This window comes from Apodemus sylvaticus, chromosome 12 (genome assembly GCF_947179515.1).
Source record: "Apodemus sylvaticus chromosome 12, mApoSyl1.1, whole genome shotgun sequence".
Lineage (NCBI taxonomy): Eukaryota > Metazoa > Chordata > Mammalia > Rodentia > Muridae > Apodemus > Apodemus sylvaticus.
The window spans coordinates 63644176-63658528 of NC_067483.1; the positions used below are offsets into that span (position 1 = coordinate 63644176).

General features: G+C 45.0%; 1 protein-coding gene across 4 annotated transcripts in view; it reads right to left on the reverse strand.

Moving 5' to 3' along the window:
- The window catches only part of Soat1 (sterol O-acyltransferase 1), a 46698-nt gene that overhangs the window by 18937 nt on the left and 13408 nt on the right, over nucleotides 1-14353 (reverse strand). For all 4 annotated transcript variants that reach the window (XR_007980411.1, XM_052200032.1, XM_052200033.1 and 1 more), the window contains one exon: nucleotides 11520-11578. Coding sequence is in view for 3 of the 4 variants with exons in the window: in XM_052200032.1 (XP_052055992.1) it covers nucleotides 11520-11578 (59 nt within the window). In the remaining variant the exon portion in view is untranslated. The remainder of the gene's footprint in view (nucleotides 1-11519; nucleotides 11579-14353) is intronic.

Genomic DNA, 14353 nt, shown 5'->3' on the forward strand with positions numbered 1-14353 from the left:
TTGCTGAGAATTGAACTCAGGACCTCTGGAAAAACAGTCGGTGCTCTTAACATCTGAGCCATCTCTCCACCCTGATCTTAACATTTTAAGACAAATACTTCCAGTCTTTGAGTATATTTATGTATTATAAATATGTTTTTTTCAGGTTATAATATGCTATAAATCTGATGCCAGCCCAAGCTACACAAGTAAGCTCTAGAACAGCAGAGGCCATTCTAGTGAGAGACTCTGTATTTTAAAAATAAATAAAATAAATGGAATTAAGTAAATAAAATAAAAATAAATCCTGAAATGCCTACTCGCATCACTGCACGTAGGGCAGGGAGAGTGTGCTGGAATGCTCTCACGGTTCTGGTGACACGGCGATAGGTGATCAGGGGTGATAGGTGATCAGGAGGGAGATGAAGACCCGCCTTTGCCTCCCAAGTGCTGGGTTAAAGTTCTGTGTACCACACAAGGCCACCAAAAAAAACTTTTAAAAAGTAAACGCTTTGTCCTGTGGAAGGAGAATTCGGAGAGAGAAAGGACAGGATCCTTTGATCCCACCCAGGCTAGGACAAATTCTGGGCCATGTGAGGGACCAGGAGGCAATAAATAATGACAAACCCAGGACTCTGTCCTTGTGGAATTTGCAGTGCGGCAATGCCCTTGGCACGTTCCAGAAACAACAGGAATGGAGTTCTTCACTGTTGAAACAGACCAGTGCTGAGAGCTGAGGTCAGGAGCGGGAAGGAAGGCGCAGGGACAAGCCATGCAAGGCCTCAGCTCAGCACTGCCGTGCTTGGAGCAAGCTTCCATCTTTTATCCAGCACTAAAGGAGAAGCCCGGGCTCTTAGACGTGGTAAAGGTTTCCGAGCCACCTCTCTCTGCTAGCTTTCCTCACACCCTGCCACCAGTGTGGCACACCCAGGTAACAAGTTAAAGGAAATAAAAGCAGTGGGGCGGTGGTGGTGCACGCCTGTAATCCCAGCACTTGGGAGGCAGAGGCAGGCGGATTTCTGAGTTCGAGGCCAGCCTGGTCTACAGAGTGAGTTCCAGGACAGACAGGGCTACACAGAGAAACCCTGTCTCAAAAAAACCAAAATAAATAAATAAATAAAAGCATGAGCACTCGTTAAGGAAAGCTCTAAAATTTCAGTAAGGGCTGCTGGGGGGGAGGGGTGTCACCAAGAGGGGCAGGTAAAAGTACTCCTGGTGCCAAGTCTGACTCCCCAGAACCCTAGGTAGAAAGAGAGAGAGCATTGACTCCCCTGACCTCCAAAAGCGTGCTGTGGAACACATGTGTCACACATACACATCACAAACACATGTCACACACACAACACACACATACAATAATAATAATAATAATTGTAATTGCTGTGTCTTTTATTTTTCTTCTTTAAGACAAAAAAAAAAAAAAATCCTGCTGCATAGCCCAGGATATCCCCAAAGTCAAAGCACTCCTCTACACTAGCTTCCTGAATACAGATTACAGACATGTGCCACCACACCCAGCTATGACACAGCTTTAAATCCATATCCACCACATGCTTACTAATGAGTGTAAGCCTTTGCCTTTGTCTAGCAATGAGGGAAAGCAGTGTCACATGGAAAGACAGGCCTGAGTAACTGAGTAACTGAGACCACACAGACTATTCGAGATGGAACTTAGAAGCACCAATGGTGACAGCCAGTGTGATGCAGAAGGCTTCAAGTTTCCTCTGACACCCCAAAGGACACTGGAGGCATTCCAACAGGATTAACTCCTGCCTTTTACTGCCCCCTCCCCCCAGCTCAAATCTGTAATTCAAGGCAATCACTAATTGCAGCACTTCTTATACAGAGCATTATAATTAGGTGCCTAATATGGTCAAGTCTTAATGTCTTTCTCTGAGGAATTAAAGACAGCAGAAGCTGCTGCCAGTGAGACTCAGAAAAACTGCTTTGTGGAGACCACAAAGTTCCTTAAAACTCCTTTCAAAAATCCTCAGAGAGGACACTAGTGACTACTTGGACGTCGTCCCCTCTGTGAAGGGGAGCAGAAAGACACACCTAACGAAGGGTCTTCTGCCTTCCAAGTTCTCCAAGCACATGAAACGGCTGTTATTTAGAATTCAAAATGGGAGCACAGCGAGTCGGAATAAAGCCTGTGGAACGCGGAACCTGAAGTGACGTGGCGTTAGAGGAGGCTTCACGAGTGACATGCTCTCAAACATGCATCTGTTCGTATTAATTTCACTCACCAATGGACCCCTCGAGATGGACAGATGCAGAGGGGAGGAAAGAAGCTGACTAGAAAAGGAAGGTGTTTAGATAATCTAACAAGCATGGCAAGCACTTGGGAGACTGAGGCAGGAGGATTGCTGGCCATTCTGTATGTATCCAGGGCATCCTGGGCTACAGAATAAGACCCTGCTTGAAAGCAACAAAGACCAAATGAACCCTCTGTTCTAAAGAAGCAGCTGAATCCGGCACCTGAAAGAATCCGGGAACAGAGAACAACAAAGCCTGTGGTTCCTACACAAAAGAGCCCAAGTGCTCGCGATGGCACAGGAACAGGCAGGGGGGACTGACATTTTAGGTACAGATTTATAACCCTCTCAGATCCACAACTCAGAAAGTAGTTCTTCCAGAGAGACTTTCAGAAAGAAGCTACGTTGGACTGGGTACTGAAATAAGAAAAGAGTCATTTGTAGATAAATAAAATAACTCTTTCAAAAGCTGGGAAAATTCCAAGTCGGCTGGGAGAAAAAGCACAAAGCAAACCAATCACGGCCCAGCTTTTTAGCACCTCAAAAACCCATATGACTTAATCCCCATCTCTTCAAGGCTGCCTATAAGGAAGATTATGCTGACTCCACACAGCCTCTAATAGTCTGGGAATTGTTTTGTTCCTCTGATGCAGTGCCTGCCTCAGCACAGAGAACCCTTCAACCTCATAGCAGCATGGGACAGAAACCCGACCTTTCTCACAAAGCAAGCAACAGAAGGAATGGGGAGGGCGGGGCCCTGGGTTCACTGCTCCACTGTCCCCCTGGGCCTACCCCAGACCCCAGGTTCTGGGTTGACTGCTCCACTGTCCCCCTGGGCCTACCCCAGACCCCAGGTTCTGGGTTAACTGCTCCACTATCCCCCTGGGCCTACCCCAGACCCCAGGTTCTGGGTTCACTGCTCCACTCTCCTCCTGGGTCTACCCTGGGAAGTCGCTCCTGGTTCTTTTCCTTCATTATTTACCTCCATTTGAAAAGCTTTTATCTGTCTTTTTCCGGTTTGCCTTCCCAACTTTCAACGTCTCTATTGGTTGGTTTTTTTGGTCTTTTGAAGCAGAGTTTTATTCTCTAGCCCAGACTGATCTCAAGCTGGAGGTGATCCTCCTGCCTCAGCCTCCTGAATGCACCTGATGCCATGTCTAACTGAACACTACCTCTCTTTGTATATTATGCACTCAGCACTCAGAGAAGTCACTTCAGTGACTGTGTAGTTTCCAAACAACTGTGGAAGCAGCCAGTACTAAAGCTCTCCTATACATACTACAGCTGGACTAACTTAATCTTTGCTATTAAGACTATAGAAAAGTGGTTATTAAAAACAAGACAAAGCCGGGTGGTGGTGGCACAGGCCTACACCTAGCTTTAAAAAAGTCAATTGAAGAGCGAGGGCTGTGGCTCGCTGACAGACCTTGCTGAGCTGGAGCAAGGCTCCGAGTCCCATCCCTCACCTGGACTTGGGAGGGTTAGTTAAAAGGAGCAGGTATAGTGGTGCATGCAGAACCCCAGAACTTGTCAGTTGACACACTGGGGAAAACCTGGGTTCATGCACCCTCAGGCTTCATCACACGATACTGTTCTCCTCCAAACATTATCTGAAATATTTCCTCTATATATGTTCAGTAGCATCAACAAAATAAAATAACCCAAAATTTTAGGAATGAAAAATATGCACTATCAATGTGCATGGGAGGCAGAGGTAGGTATTAGGTGGATCTCTGTGAGTTTGAGGCCAGCCTGGCCCATATGAGAGTTCTAGGACAGCCAGAGCTACATAAAGAGAGACTGCTTTAAAAAAGCCAATAAAAACACGTAGCCCCAAAATGGCTGGTAATCTAATAAGAAAGGTCTCATTCAGGTTGAACTTCAAGTGACCTAGTAAGAAGAAAGGCCTTATAGAAGTTAAGTCAATCACAAGCATTTTGTCTGAAAGCAAAAACCTAACCAGGGTGCTGCACGCAGGGCATTGTGGTACAGGACAGCAATCCCCATGCACAGAATGCCAGGGCAGAGGATGCTGGCAGTTTGAGACCAGCCTCGGCGAAGTCTGAGCTTCTGTCTCCAACAGTAAGACAGGGCAGGGGGCAGCTGTGGATACAGATCAGTTGACAGAAAGCTCACCTAGCGTCAAGGAGGGATCTATCTGCTCTTGGCCCAGCATGCACCACAGATGATTTTGTCAGCCTGACATCCCTGTATTCATATGGGTGGGATGGTAAAAGGATCTGAAGTTCAAGGTCATATTTCAAAATTCACACTGGGTTATCACCCAATTTAGTCTATAATATTCTTAGTAAACCTCATTTAATCAGTCCACACTAAGCCAAAATATATTTATCCACTTTAATCTTCCACTTAAGTAACCTATTAATCTTCACCTTCCAGATGTTTTGTTAGTTTGTTAAGTATTATTAAAGACAGTGTTTTACTATGTAGCCCACGCTAACCTTGAACTTGAAATGCTTCAGCCTAGCGGGTACTGGGATTGCAGGCCACCAAAGGGCAGATTTTATTTCCTCGTGCTTTTCATCTACCTCCTTCCCTTCTTCATTAGTCTTTGTAACGATCTAGGAAACTAGAAAAGTAGTAAGAATATATTCCTCATAGTTAACCAATGAGACATTCATACACAGAACTATGAGACCACTTTAAAATCACTTCAAAATACATAAAATACAAACACAAAACCTTAAGACGTAATGTATACTAAATACACAGCAATGTATACACATACATGTGTGTGTGTGTGTGTGTGTGTGTGTGTGTGCGCTCTCTCTATACAGATAGATGCAAGCTTTGCACAATCCGTCTACAAGGAACCGTGTATATGACAAAAACAGGAAAAGAAATGGTCAGGAGGAAAATGAGCCAAAATGTACCTCCTGGTGGTGGGCGTTTAGCTGGTAGCTATTTCTTTTCTATAATGTTTCTTTTAGGGGTTTTCTGCGATGAGCCTATACCACATCTATAATGGGGGGGGGTATGTAATAAAATATATTCTTCCTGATTGTAAAACCAATTGGTGCAGCGATATAACATCTTAAAATCTTAAATTGTGGATATTTTTTATTAGTAGAAGTGAGTTATACAACCAGAAGAGAATCAGAGCGTCTTCTCTGTGGTGGTTTTGTTGTCTGCACTGTTTTGAGACAGGGTCTCAAATGCCCAGACGTGAACTTGATACTTGAACTCCTCCTCCCTCCGCTTCACCTGTGCTTGGATAATTAATGAGTGTACGTCATCATGCCCAGCTCTCGTCTCATTTTTTTTTAAGTTTTCTATCTAATCCAGATGATGCTGGTTTTGTGTGGTGCTAAGATATACAAAAGTTTAAGGTACAAAGCTTCCTCTCCAGAGCTGACACACGCCATGGGTCTTGACAGAGGTCAAGAGTCCAACACCACCTCAACCTCATCGGGCCTTTAGTCCAGCCTGGGCTACATGAGACCCTGTTTTCCCGGGAGGGGATGGTGAGGGGAAGGGAGAAAATGGGAAAGAGAGAGGGAGAAAGGAAGGGAAAGAAAATGAATTATACACATAGCCCAGTGTATCTATTCCAATTTCAGAGATATTAAATAGAACATATGGAAAATGTATTCCTTGACCAGGGTCATGCAAATCATTATCCTTTGACTAATTTTGCTGTTTTGGCTTCATTAACCATAAAACAGACTAGAGCCACAGGTGAGGTGGCCACTGGCCAGGCCGAGGCGAGAGGACTCACTCAAGTTTGAAGCCAGTCTGGGCTCCAAGCTAAGATCCTGCTACAAGGCAAAATCCTGTCTAAAAAAAAAAGAAAAAGAAAAAAATCCAAACCCCCACAAGATAATAAAATGAAATAGGGCTCCCCAACAAGTCTTTAATAGCTCTAAAATTGGTAAAGTCCTTCTCATAGAACCCACCTGACATGGGCCTTTTAAGTATCTAACTGATCCACGCTACCTATCACCCACTTTGTACAGAGCATGAAGAACAGGACAGAGATGCATGAGGAGTGCTGAGCAGGTGAGGTGGCCAAGCCCTGCAAGTCCACAGTAAACACAGACAGGGTCCTGAGAGTCCACACTAAACACGGACAGGGTCCTGAGAGTCCACACTAAACATGGACGGGGTCCTGCGAGTCCACACTAAACACAGACGGTGCCCTGAGAGTCCACACTAAACACGGACGGGGTCCTGAGAGTCCACACTAAACATGGACGGGGTCCTGCGAGTCCACACTAAACACAGACGGGGCCCTGAGAGTCCACACTAAACACGGATGGGGTCCTGAGAGTCCACACTAAACACGGACGGGGCCGTCAGAGTCCACACTATACACGGACGGAGTCCTGCGAGTCCCGAAGACTGAACCATTCCCAAGGGCAAGGACTTTGTAGTCTTTTTAAATGATGAAATAAAAAGACCAATGGCCCGACTTTTCCAAAAGTCTCCAAGGCAGACTAGAGTGCGGCTTGTGTGTTTATAAATAAAATGAGAAAGGAACTTCAGGAGAATGTATGCAGACCTGCACAGCTAAGTAGAAAGTGACTGGAAGCCAGAGGGACAAAGAAAAAGGGACCATTGTCATAGCAAAGGTGCTGGGGATCAAATCCAGGGCTCCAGGACACTCAGCCAAGCAGGCCACACCACAGCCCCCAACTGCCGGGTCAAACACATTTCCACCAAATCCCTTGTCCTTCCTTAGATGGAGTGTAGTGATTCCTTTAGGATGGAGGACTACATAATAGCTGCAGGGAGCCGCTGCAGGGGACTGTGACCTGGGCGACACCACAGGGGGAGGCCTGCCAGAGCTAGGCTTGAGTTCCAGGGCAGCTGGACAGATACCATAAGGATCCCCAAGCCAAGAAATAAAAGGAGCAAGGGAGGCAGCTCATGGCCCCCCATTTTCTCCCCGACCTCCATCGGTCAAACCGTAGGCTAAGAACTCGGGAGGACAAAACCGGGGAAGCCGTACTCAAATCAAGGATGGTAGGAAACTGCCGTCCGTGGGATGGGCTGGACGCTGAGGACTACGGGGAATTGTTTCCATTGGTGAGAGAATAAAGTCAAAGAAAGCAGCTAAAAAGAAAAACACCATGGGGCATGAAACAGGACAAAGTACATCGTGACGCTAAAAAGAGATACACCACACGGGCACGGAACAGGAAAAAGTACATCGTGACGCTAAAAAGAGACACACCATGCAGGCATGAAACAGGACAAAGTACATCGTGACGCTAAAAAGAGATACACCATGCGGGCATGAAACAGGAAAAAGTACAACGTGCAGGTAAAAAAAAAGATACACCATGCGGGCATGAAACAGGAAAAAGTACAACATGCAGAGATATACCGTGTGGGCATGAAACAGGAAAAAGTACATCGTGCAGCTAAAAAGAGATACACCATGCAGGCATGAAACAGGAAAAAGTACAACGTGCAGCTAAAAAGAGATACACCATGCAGGCATGAAACAGGAAAAAGTACAACGTGCAGGTAAAAAAAGATACACCATGTGGGCATGAAACAGGAAAAAGTACAACGTGCAGGTAAAAAGAGATAAACCATGTGACCATGAAACAGGAAAAAGTACAACGTGACGCCAACTTTCCAAGGACCTTGTCCATTGCTCCCAGGAAAGCATAAATAACCATCAAAGAAATGAGACAGTGTGGGTTGTCTGTCCCCACTCGCACCATGATTCAGACGGCTGCCGGCCCTAACAGCAGGAAAAATGTCCCGTAACCCTAAAGCCTCGTCCCACACATAATCACTGCTGTGGCTAACTTGATGCTCACCTCAACTACTTTTTTTCTTTACTTCACTCATTTCTTTCTCTTCCAGAGTCCTAACGACCAAAGGAAGGAATTTTGCATTTACTTACTACTTATGTATTTATTTTATGTATGGGCACAGAAGTACCACAGCATAAATGTAGAGATTTGAGGACAATTTTAGGGAGTCAATTCTCTAATTCCCCAGCTGAATTCTGGGGATTGAACTCAGGTTGCTGATTGGGGTGGCAAGAAACTTTTATTCAGTGAGGCATCTCACAGGTCCAGAATTTTATAGTTTTATTCATGAACACATGAAACAGAGTATTCTTTTTTAAAAAGGATTCTAGCTGGGCAGGGTAGTAATTTCAGTACTTCAAAGCTGAGGCAGAGGGATTGTTTCGAGTTCAAGCCCAGTCTAAGATACATAGCAAGAGCTTGTCCCAAAATAACAAAATCAAGCCTAAAAAGAATAGGCATGGCCCCCATAGATTCATGTGTTTGAATGCCACAGGGGGTGGCACTATTAGGAGGTGAGGTCTTGTTGTGGGTGTGGCCTTGTTGGAGGAAGTGTGTCACTGTGGGGGTAGGCTTTGCCGTGTCCTATGCTTAAGCTCTGCCCAGTGTGGAATGCAGTCTCCTGGCTGTCTTCAGATGGAGATGTAGAACCCTCAGCCACTCCTCCAGTACCATCTGCACCTGTCTGCATGCTGCCATACTTCCTGCCATGATGATACCTCTGAAAGGGTTAAGCCAGCCCCAATTAAATGTTGGCCTTTATAAGAGCCTTGGTCGTGGTGTCTCTTCACAGCAGTGAAACCCTAACTACGATAGCTTAGATCTGTGGACTTCACCCCAAACCCCGCTCTGTGCTCTTCCTGACACCTTCTCCCCTCACCTCTACTTCCCTTCTCCACATTCTTACCCCTATGGATTTGTGGAACTGTATGAAAATGTTCCTGCCACTTCAGCTTTTTCCTCTCTCTTATGGAAATCTTTTATAATACTTCTGTAAATGCTCAGGGAGAACAGATTTGCCCATTATTCACTAAATGGTCCAGCCTATGACACTAATTTGTACTGGGGCTAATTAGCAATGCAGTCCAACTTCATTCTCCTTTGATTTACTGTTCTGTGTGGATGGGTATTTTGCCTGCACATATTTCTGTGCATTACACGGAGGCAGTGCCATTGGGCACTGGTTTGACAAGACCAGTAGATCCCCTGGAACTGGAGTTACAGAAGTTATGAGCTCCACAGATGTCCTGGGCATCAGATTCATGTCCTCTGGAAGAGCGGTCAGTGCTCTTACCCACTGAGCCACCACTCTAGGCCCCAAAGTCATTCTTAAGTCGACTCACTTAAAATATGGCATCTGGTGACCTTTTTAAAAGATTTATTTTTTAAGCGTGTGTGTGTTTGTGTGTGTGTGGTGTGTGTGTGTGTGTGTGTGTACAGACATGTGTATGTATGTTCATCTCATGTATGCCAGTGACTACAGAGACCAGAAGAGGGAGTCAGATCCCCTAGAGCTGAAGGATTTGAGGTGATTACAAGCTACCTGGGGTGAGTCCTGGGAGCCAAAATTGGATCCTCTGCAAGATCAAATGTTCTAACCACTGACCCACCTCTCCCAGCTCCACAATTTTTTACATAAGGTCTCCTATGTAGCCCAGGCTGGCCTTAAAGTCAGACACTGGACTAAAACTGGTCATTGGACACTGAGTATAACTTTAATCTTGTCAGTAAACTTTACTAGTGATCTCATCAGAAAAGGGAAAAGTTTTCGGGTTTTTTTTTTAAAGATTTATTTATTTATATGAGTACACTGTAGCTGTTTCCAGACACACCAGAAGAGAGCACCGGACCCCTTGTGAGCTCCATGTAGTTGCTGGGAATTGAACTCAGGACCTTTGGAAGAGCAGTCAGTGCTCTTAACCACTGAGCTATCTCTCCAGCCCAAAAGGGAGAAGTTTAACACAGTCAAAATAAAACTATACATCCTTAGAGAACTAAATGGCACTGCTGAGCCTATATGGTTCACAGAACAATCTGTCCACATTTAAAATGACTTCACACAAGTTTTTAAAATTCTTTATCCTTCCCTGACAGGTAATTAGCTTCTAGACTCAGAACATTTAAATATGAACAGATGCAGTAAGAAGCACGGGGGGGGGGGGGGGGGGGGGGGGGGGGCTGGAGAGATGGCTCAGCAGTTAAGAGCACTGACTGCTCTTCCAGAGGTCCTGAGTTCAATTCCCAGCAACTACATGGTGGCTCACAGCCATCTGTAATGGGGTCTGAGGCCCTCTACTGGTGTGTCTGAAGACAGCTACAGTGTACTCACATATATAAAATAAATCATAAAAAAAACCAAAACAAAAACAAACAAAAAAGCACAGCGGGTGTTTTCACAATGCACTCACATGCACACCTGCACGTTCACACCTGCACACTCAAACCTGCACACTCACACCTTCGCACTCACACACACACCTGCACCAGCTGCTCTCAGGGTTCACCACTACAAAGATGTGCTTGTAAAAGCCAGATGATGACACTGATGGACGGAACCAGAGAGAAGGGCGATGTGCAATCTTATGTGGGATGGAAAAGTGACATATTCTTTTCCTGTTCACAGCAAGATCTCAACTTGTAAGAAAGGCAAATAACTCGTTAATGAGTACGATGAGGCGGCAAGCACTTGTAATCCCGGCACTGGAGAGACGGAGGTAAGAGGAACTACAGCTCCAGGCCTGGATTAGACTGGGAGTCTCAAATAAATAAATATATAAACAAACAAACAAACAAACAAAACAAAAATGGGGCTGGGCCAGTGAGATGGCTCAGCTGGTAAAGGTGGGTGCTGCAAACCTGGCGACCCGAGTTCAATCCCCAGGACCCACGTCAGAAAGGAAAGAACTGACTCTGGCAAGTTACTGTCCAACCTCCACATATGTACTCAACACATACACACAACAACAGCAATAAAGTAAAGTAAAAAGCAGAGGGTATGGATCAGGAACTCCAGGTCAGTCCTGGGCTACATGAGAAGTTGTCTGAAAAAAATAAAATAAGGGGGCTGGAGAGATGACTCAGCGGTTAAGAGCACTGACTGATCTTCTGAAGGTCCTAAGTTCAAATCCCAGCAACCACATGGTGGCTCAAAACCATCCTTAACAAGATTTGACTCCCTCTTCTGGAGTGTCTGAAGACAGCTACAGTGTACTTACATATAATAAATAAATAAACCTTTAAAAAAAAAAAAGAGCACAGACTGCTCTTCCAGAGGTCCTGAGTTCAAATCCCAGCAACCACATGGTGGCTCAGAACCATCTGTAATGGGATCTGACACCCTCTTCTGGTGTGTCTGAAGACAGCATCAGTGTATTTACATTAAATAAATAAATAAATCTTTAAAAAATAAATAAATAAAATAAAACAAAACCTAACTACATAAATGAAGAATATTTACAACGTTAACTTTACCGAAAGAACAAAAAAAGATGCTTACCTCCGCCTCTGCTGCCAACTGCCTCTTCTTGGCTATCAACTGTTTCATGGTAATGTGACCTACAGGAAATAATAATTGGATGTTTAAAATCGAGCCTTAGGTTGATTATCTAGCAGCAGTAAACCATTACATTGAGAGCAAGCAAATATAAAGAGTGCGTAGATCATGCTGCAAACCCAACAGAGCCCTTCGGATAGAAGCACGGCAGTCCAGGACGATTCCATGCAGTTAAGGGTCCACCTCTGGCAAGGTGAGAAACTAGGTCCCAGAACAGATCTTCACTTGAGGCTATGAAGATACTGAATAGAATATTAAGAATGAAAACAACACTTGCTTTTAAGGTTCATTGCTGGGACTGGGGGCTCAAGGCTCTATGGCTGAGTGCTTGCTGCTGGTGCAAAGAGCCGGAGCTGGTTCCCAACCCTCAAGTCAGCCTGCGAGCAACTGCCTGGCCCTTGATCCAGGGCATCCGACACCTCTGTAGCCTCCTCCAAGGGCACCTGCACTCACATGTGCATAAATACATAATTTTAACGTTTAAAAAAATCTTTTAAAAAACTCATTGCAAAGCTGGCCCAAGTCCAGAGAATGAAAGATAAAGAAGAAGCGAGACCCCCAAGGGACATGTGATAAACACGTGGATTCTTGCCAAATGCTAGCTACAGCTTTTGCACACTGGCGGCCACACAGCATGTGGTCCTTTCACTAAACAGAAACTAAGGTCTGGTTCTTTACAGAAAGGCAAAACCTAGGGCCTGTTTGGACTGTAGATTCAGAGGTCTAACAGAATACCACCTTAAAGCTAAGGACCCAAGTGGCCACGTCCTGGACAGGAACAGAAGGCAGCAGAAGGGAAATGTGTCTTTCTTTCCTTCAAAAGTCCGGGAGAGACTCCTCTGAAAACTTGCAACACTTCTGTGAATTTTGCAACCTAAACTTTTGTTATCTCAAAACCCTCAGAGTGTGTTTGTTTAACAGCAAACTCAAGCGGTGTTCCTAGACTGCCCACAGATAAATACAATTCCTCTCAGAAGGTCACAGAATCAGCCAAGGCCTTCAACAGTTCAAGCCGAGTTCTGAGCAGCAGGGAGAAGCTCCTCCTGGTTACAAACCAAAGAGCAGCAGCAGGGGCAACACAGAGGCGCGCAGGTCAGAAGCAGCAGACATTGGTAACGCCATGTAAGCAATTTATTTACGAACATACATACATTTTTTTTTTTTTTTTTTGGTTTTTTGGATTTGGTTTTTTCGAAACAGGGTTTCTCTGTGTAGCCCTGGCTGTCCTGGAACTCACTCTGTAGACCAGGCTAGCCTCGAACTCAGAAATCCGCCTGCCTCTGCCTCCCAGAGTGCTGGGATTACAGGTGTGCGCCACCAACGCCCGGCACATACATACATTTTATGTATATGTATTTTGTATATTTTATTAAATGTTTAATTACATTTACATAATGTAATTATGTAATTACATATCTATCTATACAATTATCTATGTATAGATAGATAGCCTCAAATAATAAAGAAAAATGATGGTAAGCATATGCTAAAATGATTTTTCTAGAAAAAAAAAACAAAATAGTATGAAGACTTGCTAGGTTTTTAACCTTTAAGCTTTGTTAACTTTAACCTTGGTCAAAAGTCAAGCTCACATTGCTTTACAATATTGAATTTAATACGCTCTTTGCCAAAAGTCAGATAATGTATACTTAGTGTCTAGGTTACCAGTTGCATGGTCAGTCAAATCAGTGTTATCCATGGTTGTACTCACTATATAGCCCAGGCTGGCCTTGAACTCCTGATCTACCTGCATACAGCTCACAAATTGTAGGATTATAGGTGGTAACACCACACCCTGCTTAATAAGGGTTTCTAGGACTTCTAGGTAAATTGGCAAATTGGAATCTGCCTCTATGATACAGTACAAAACTGTCAAAATAAGAAAAAGCACAGACTATTCCAGAAAGGAAGTATTTCAGAAACCCTTCAAGCATGATAGCCAATAGAGGAGAAACAGGACGTGTAGCTCACGGTTCACCACCCCTACCTCATCCAGAAAGTAAACCAGGAAGCCTGACCAGAGGAAACAAACAGGCCGCCCACAGGCCAGGGCCAGCTCCCATAAACAGCAAACCACCTCTGGTCTTGCTGAGACTGACTTCTCGGTCAGGACTGGTGTAGCAGCTGAGGAGGACTGCTCCATGACAGAGAGCTTGGGTGGGTGCCACCTGAAGAGGAAACCTAGTGCTAAAACTGACCTGGGGGGAGGGGCGGTGGTGGCACAACCCCATGGTGGCATACCCCTTTGATCCCTGCACCTCGGAAGGCAGACCAGGCAGATTTCTGAGTTAAAGGCCAGCCTATCTACAAAGTGAGTTCCAAGGCTACACAGAGAGATCCTGGCTTGAAAAACTAACCAACCAAACAAACAAATTAAAGAAACAAAACAAAACAGAAAGCACCTGGCTGGGGGTGGTGCGATGGCTCAGCTGGTAAAGGTGCTTCCTGCCAAGATTGAAGCCCTGAGTTCAAGTTCCCAGGACCCAACCGTAGGAGAACGCTGCCGCCACAGCACATTGATATTGGAGGCAGTAGGGAGCCTGACGGAAGGTCACCTAGAGTTCAAGGCCAACCTGGGCTACAGAGTAAGATGCTGTCTCAAAGCAACAAGTGTTCTGAGATAGCTCAACCATCCTTCTTCAGTACCTGGAGTAAACCCAAGTTCCAACTCCCAAAGCTGACCTCTGACCTCCACACATGCTGTGACTGACTTCTGACCTCCATTCATGCTACGGTACATGTGCACCCACACTCATACATATACATCATACACACAC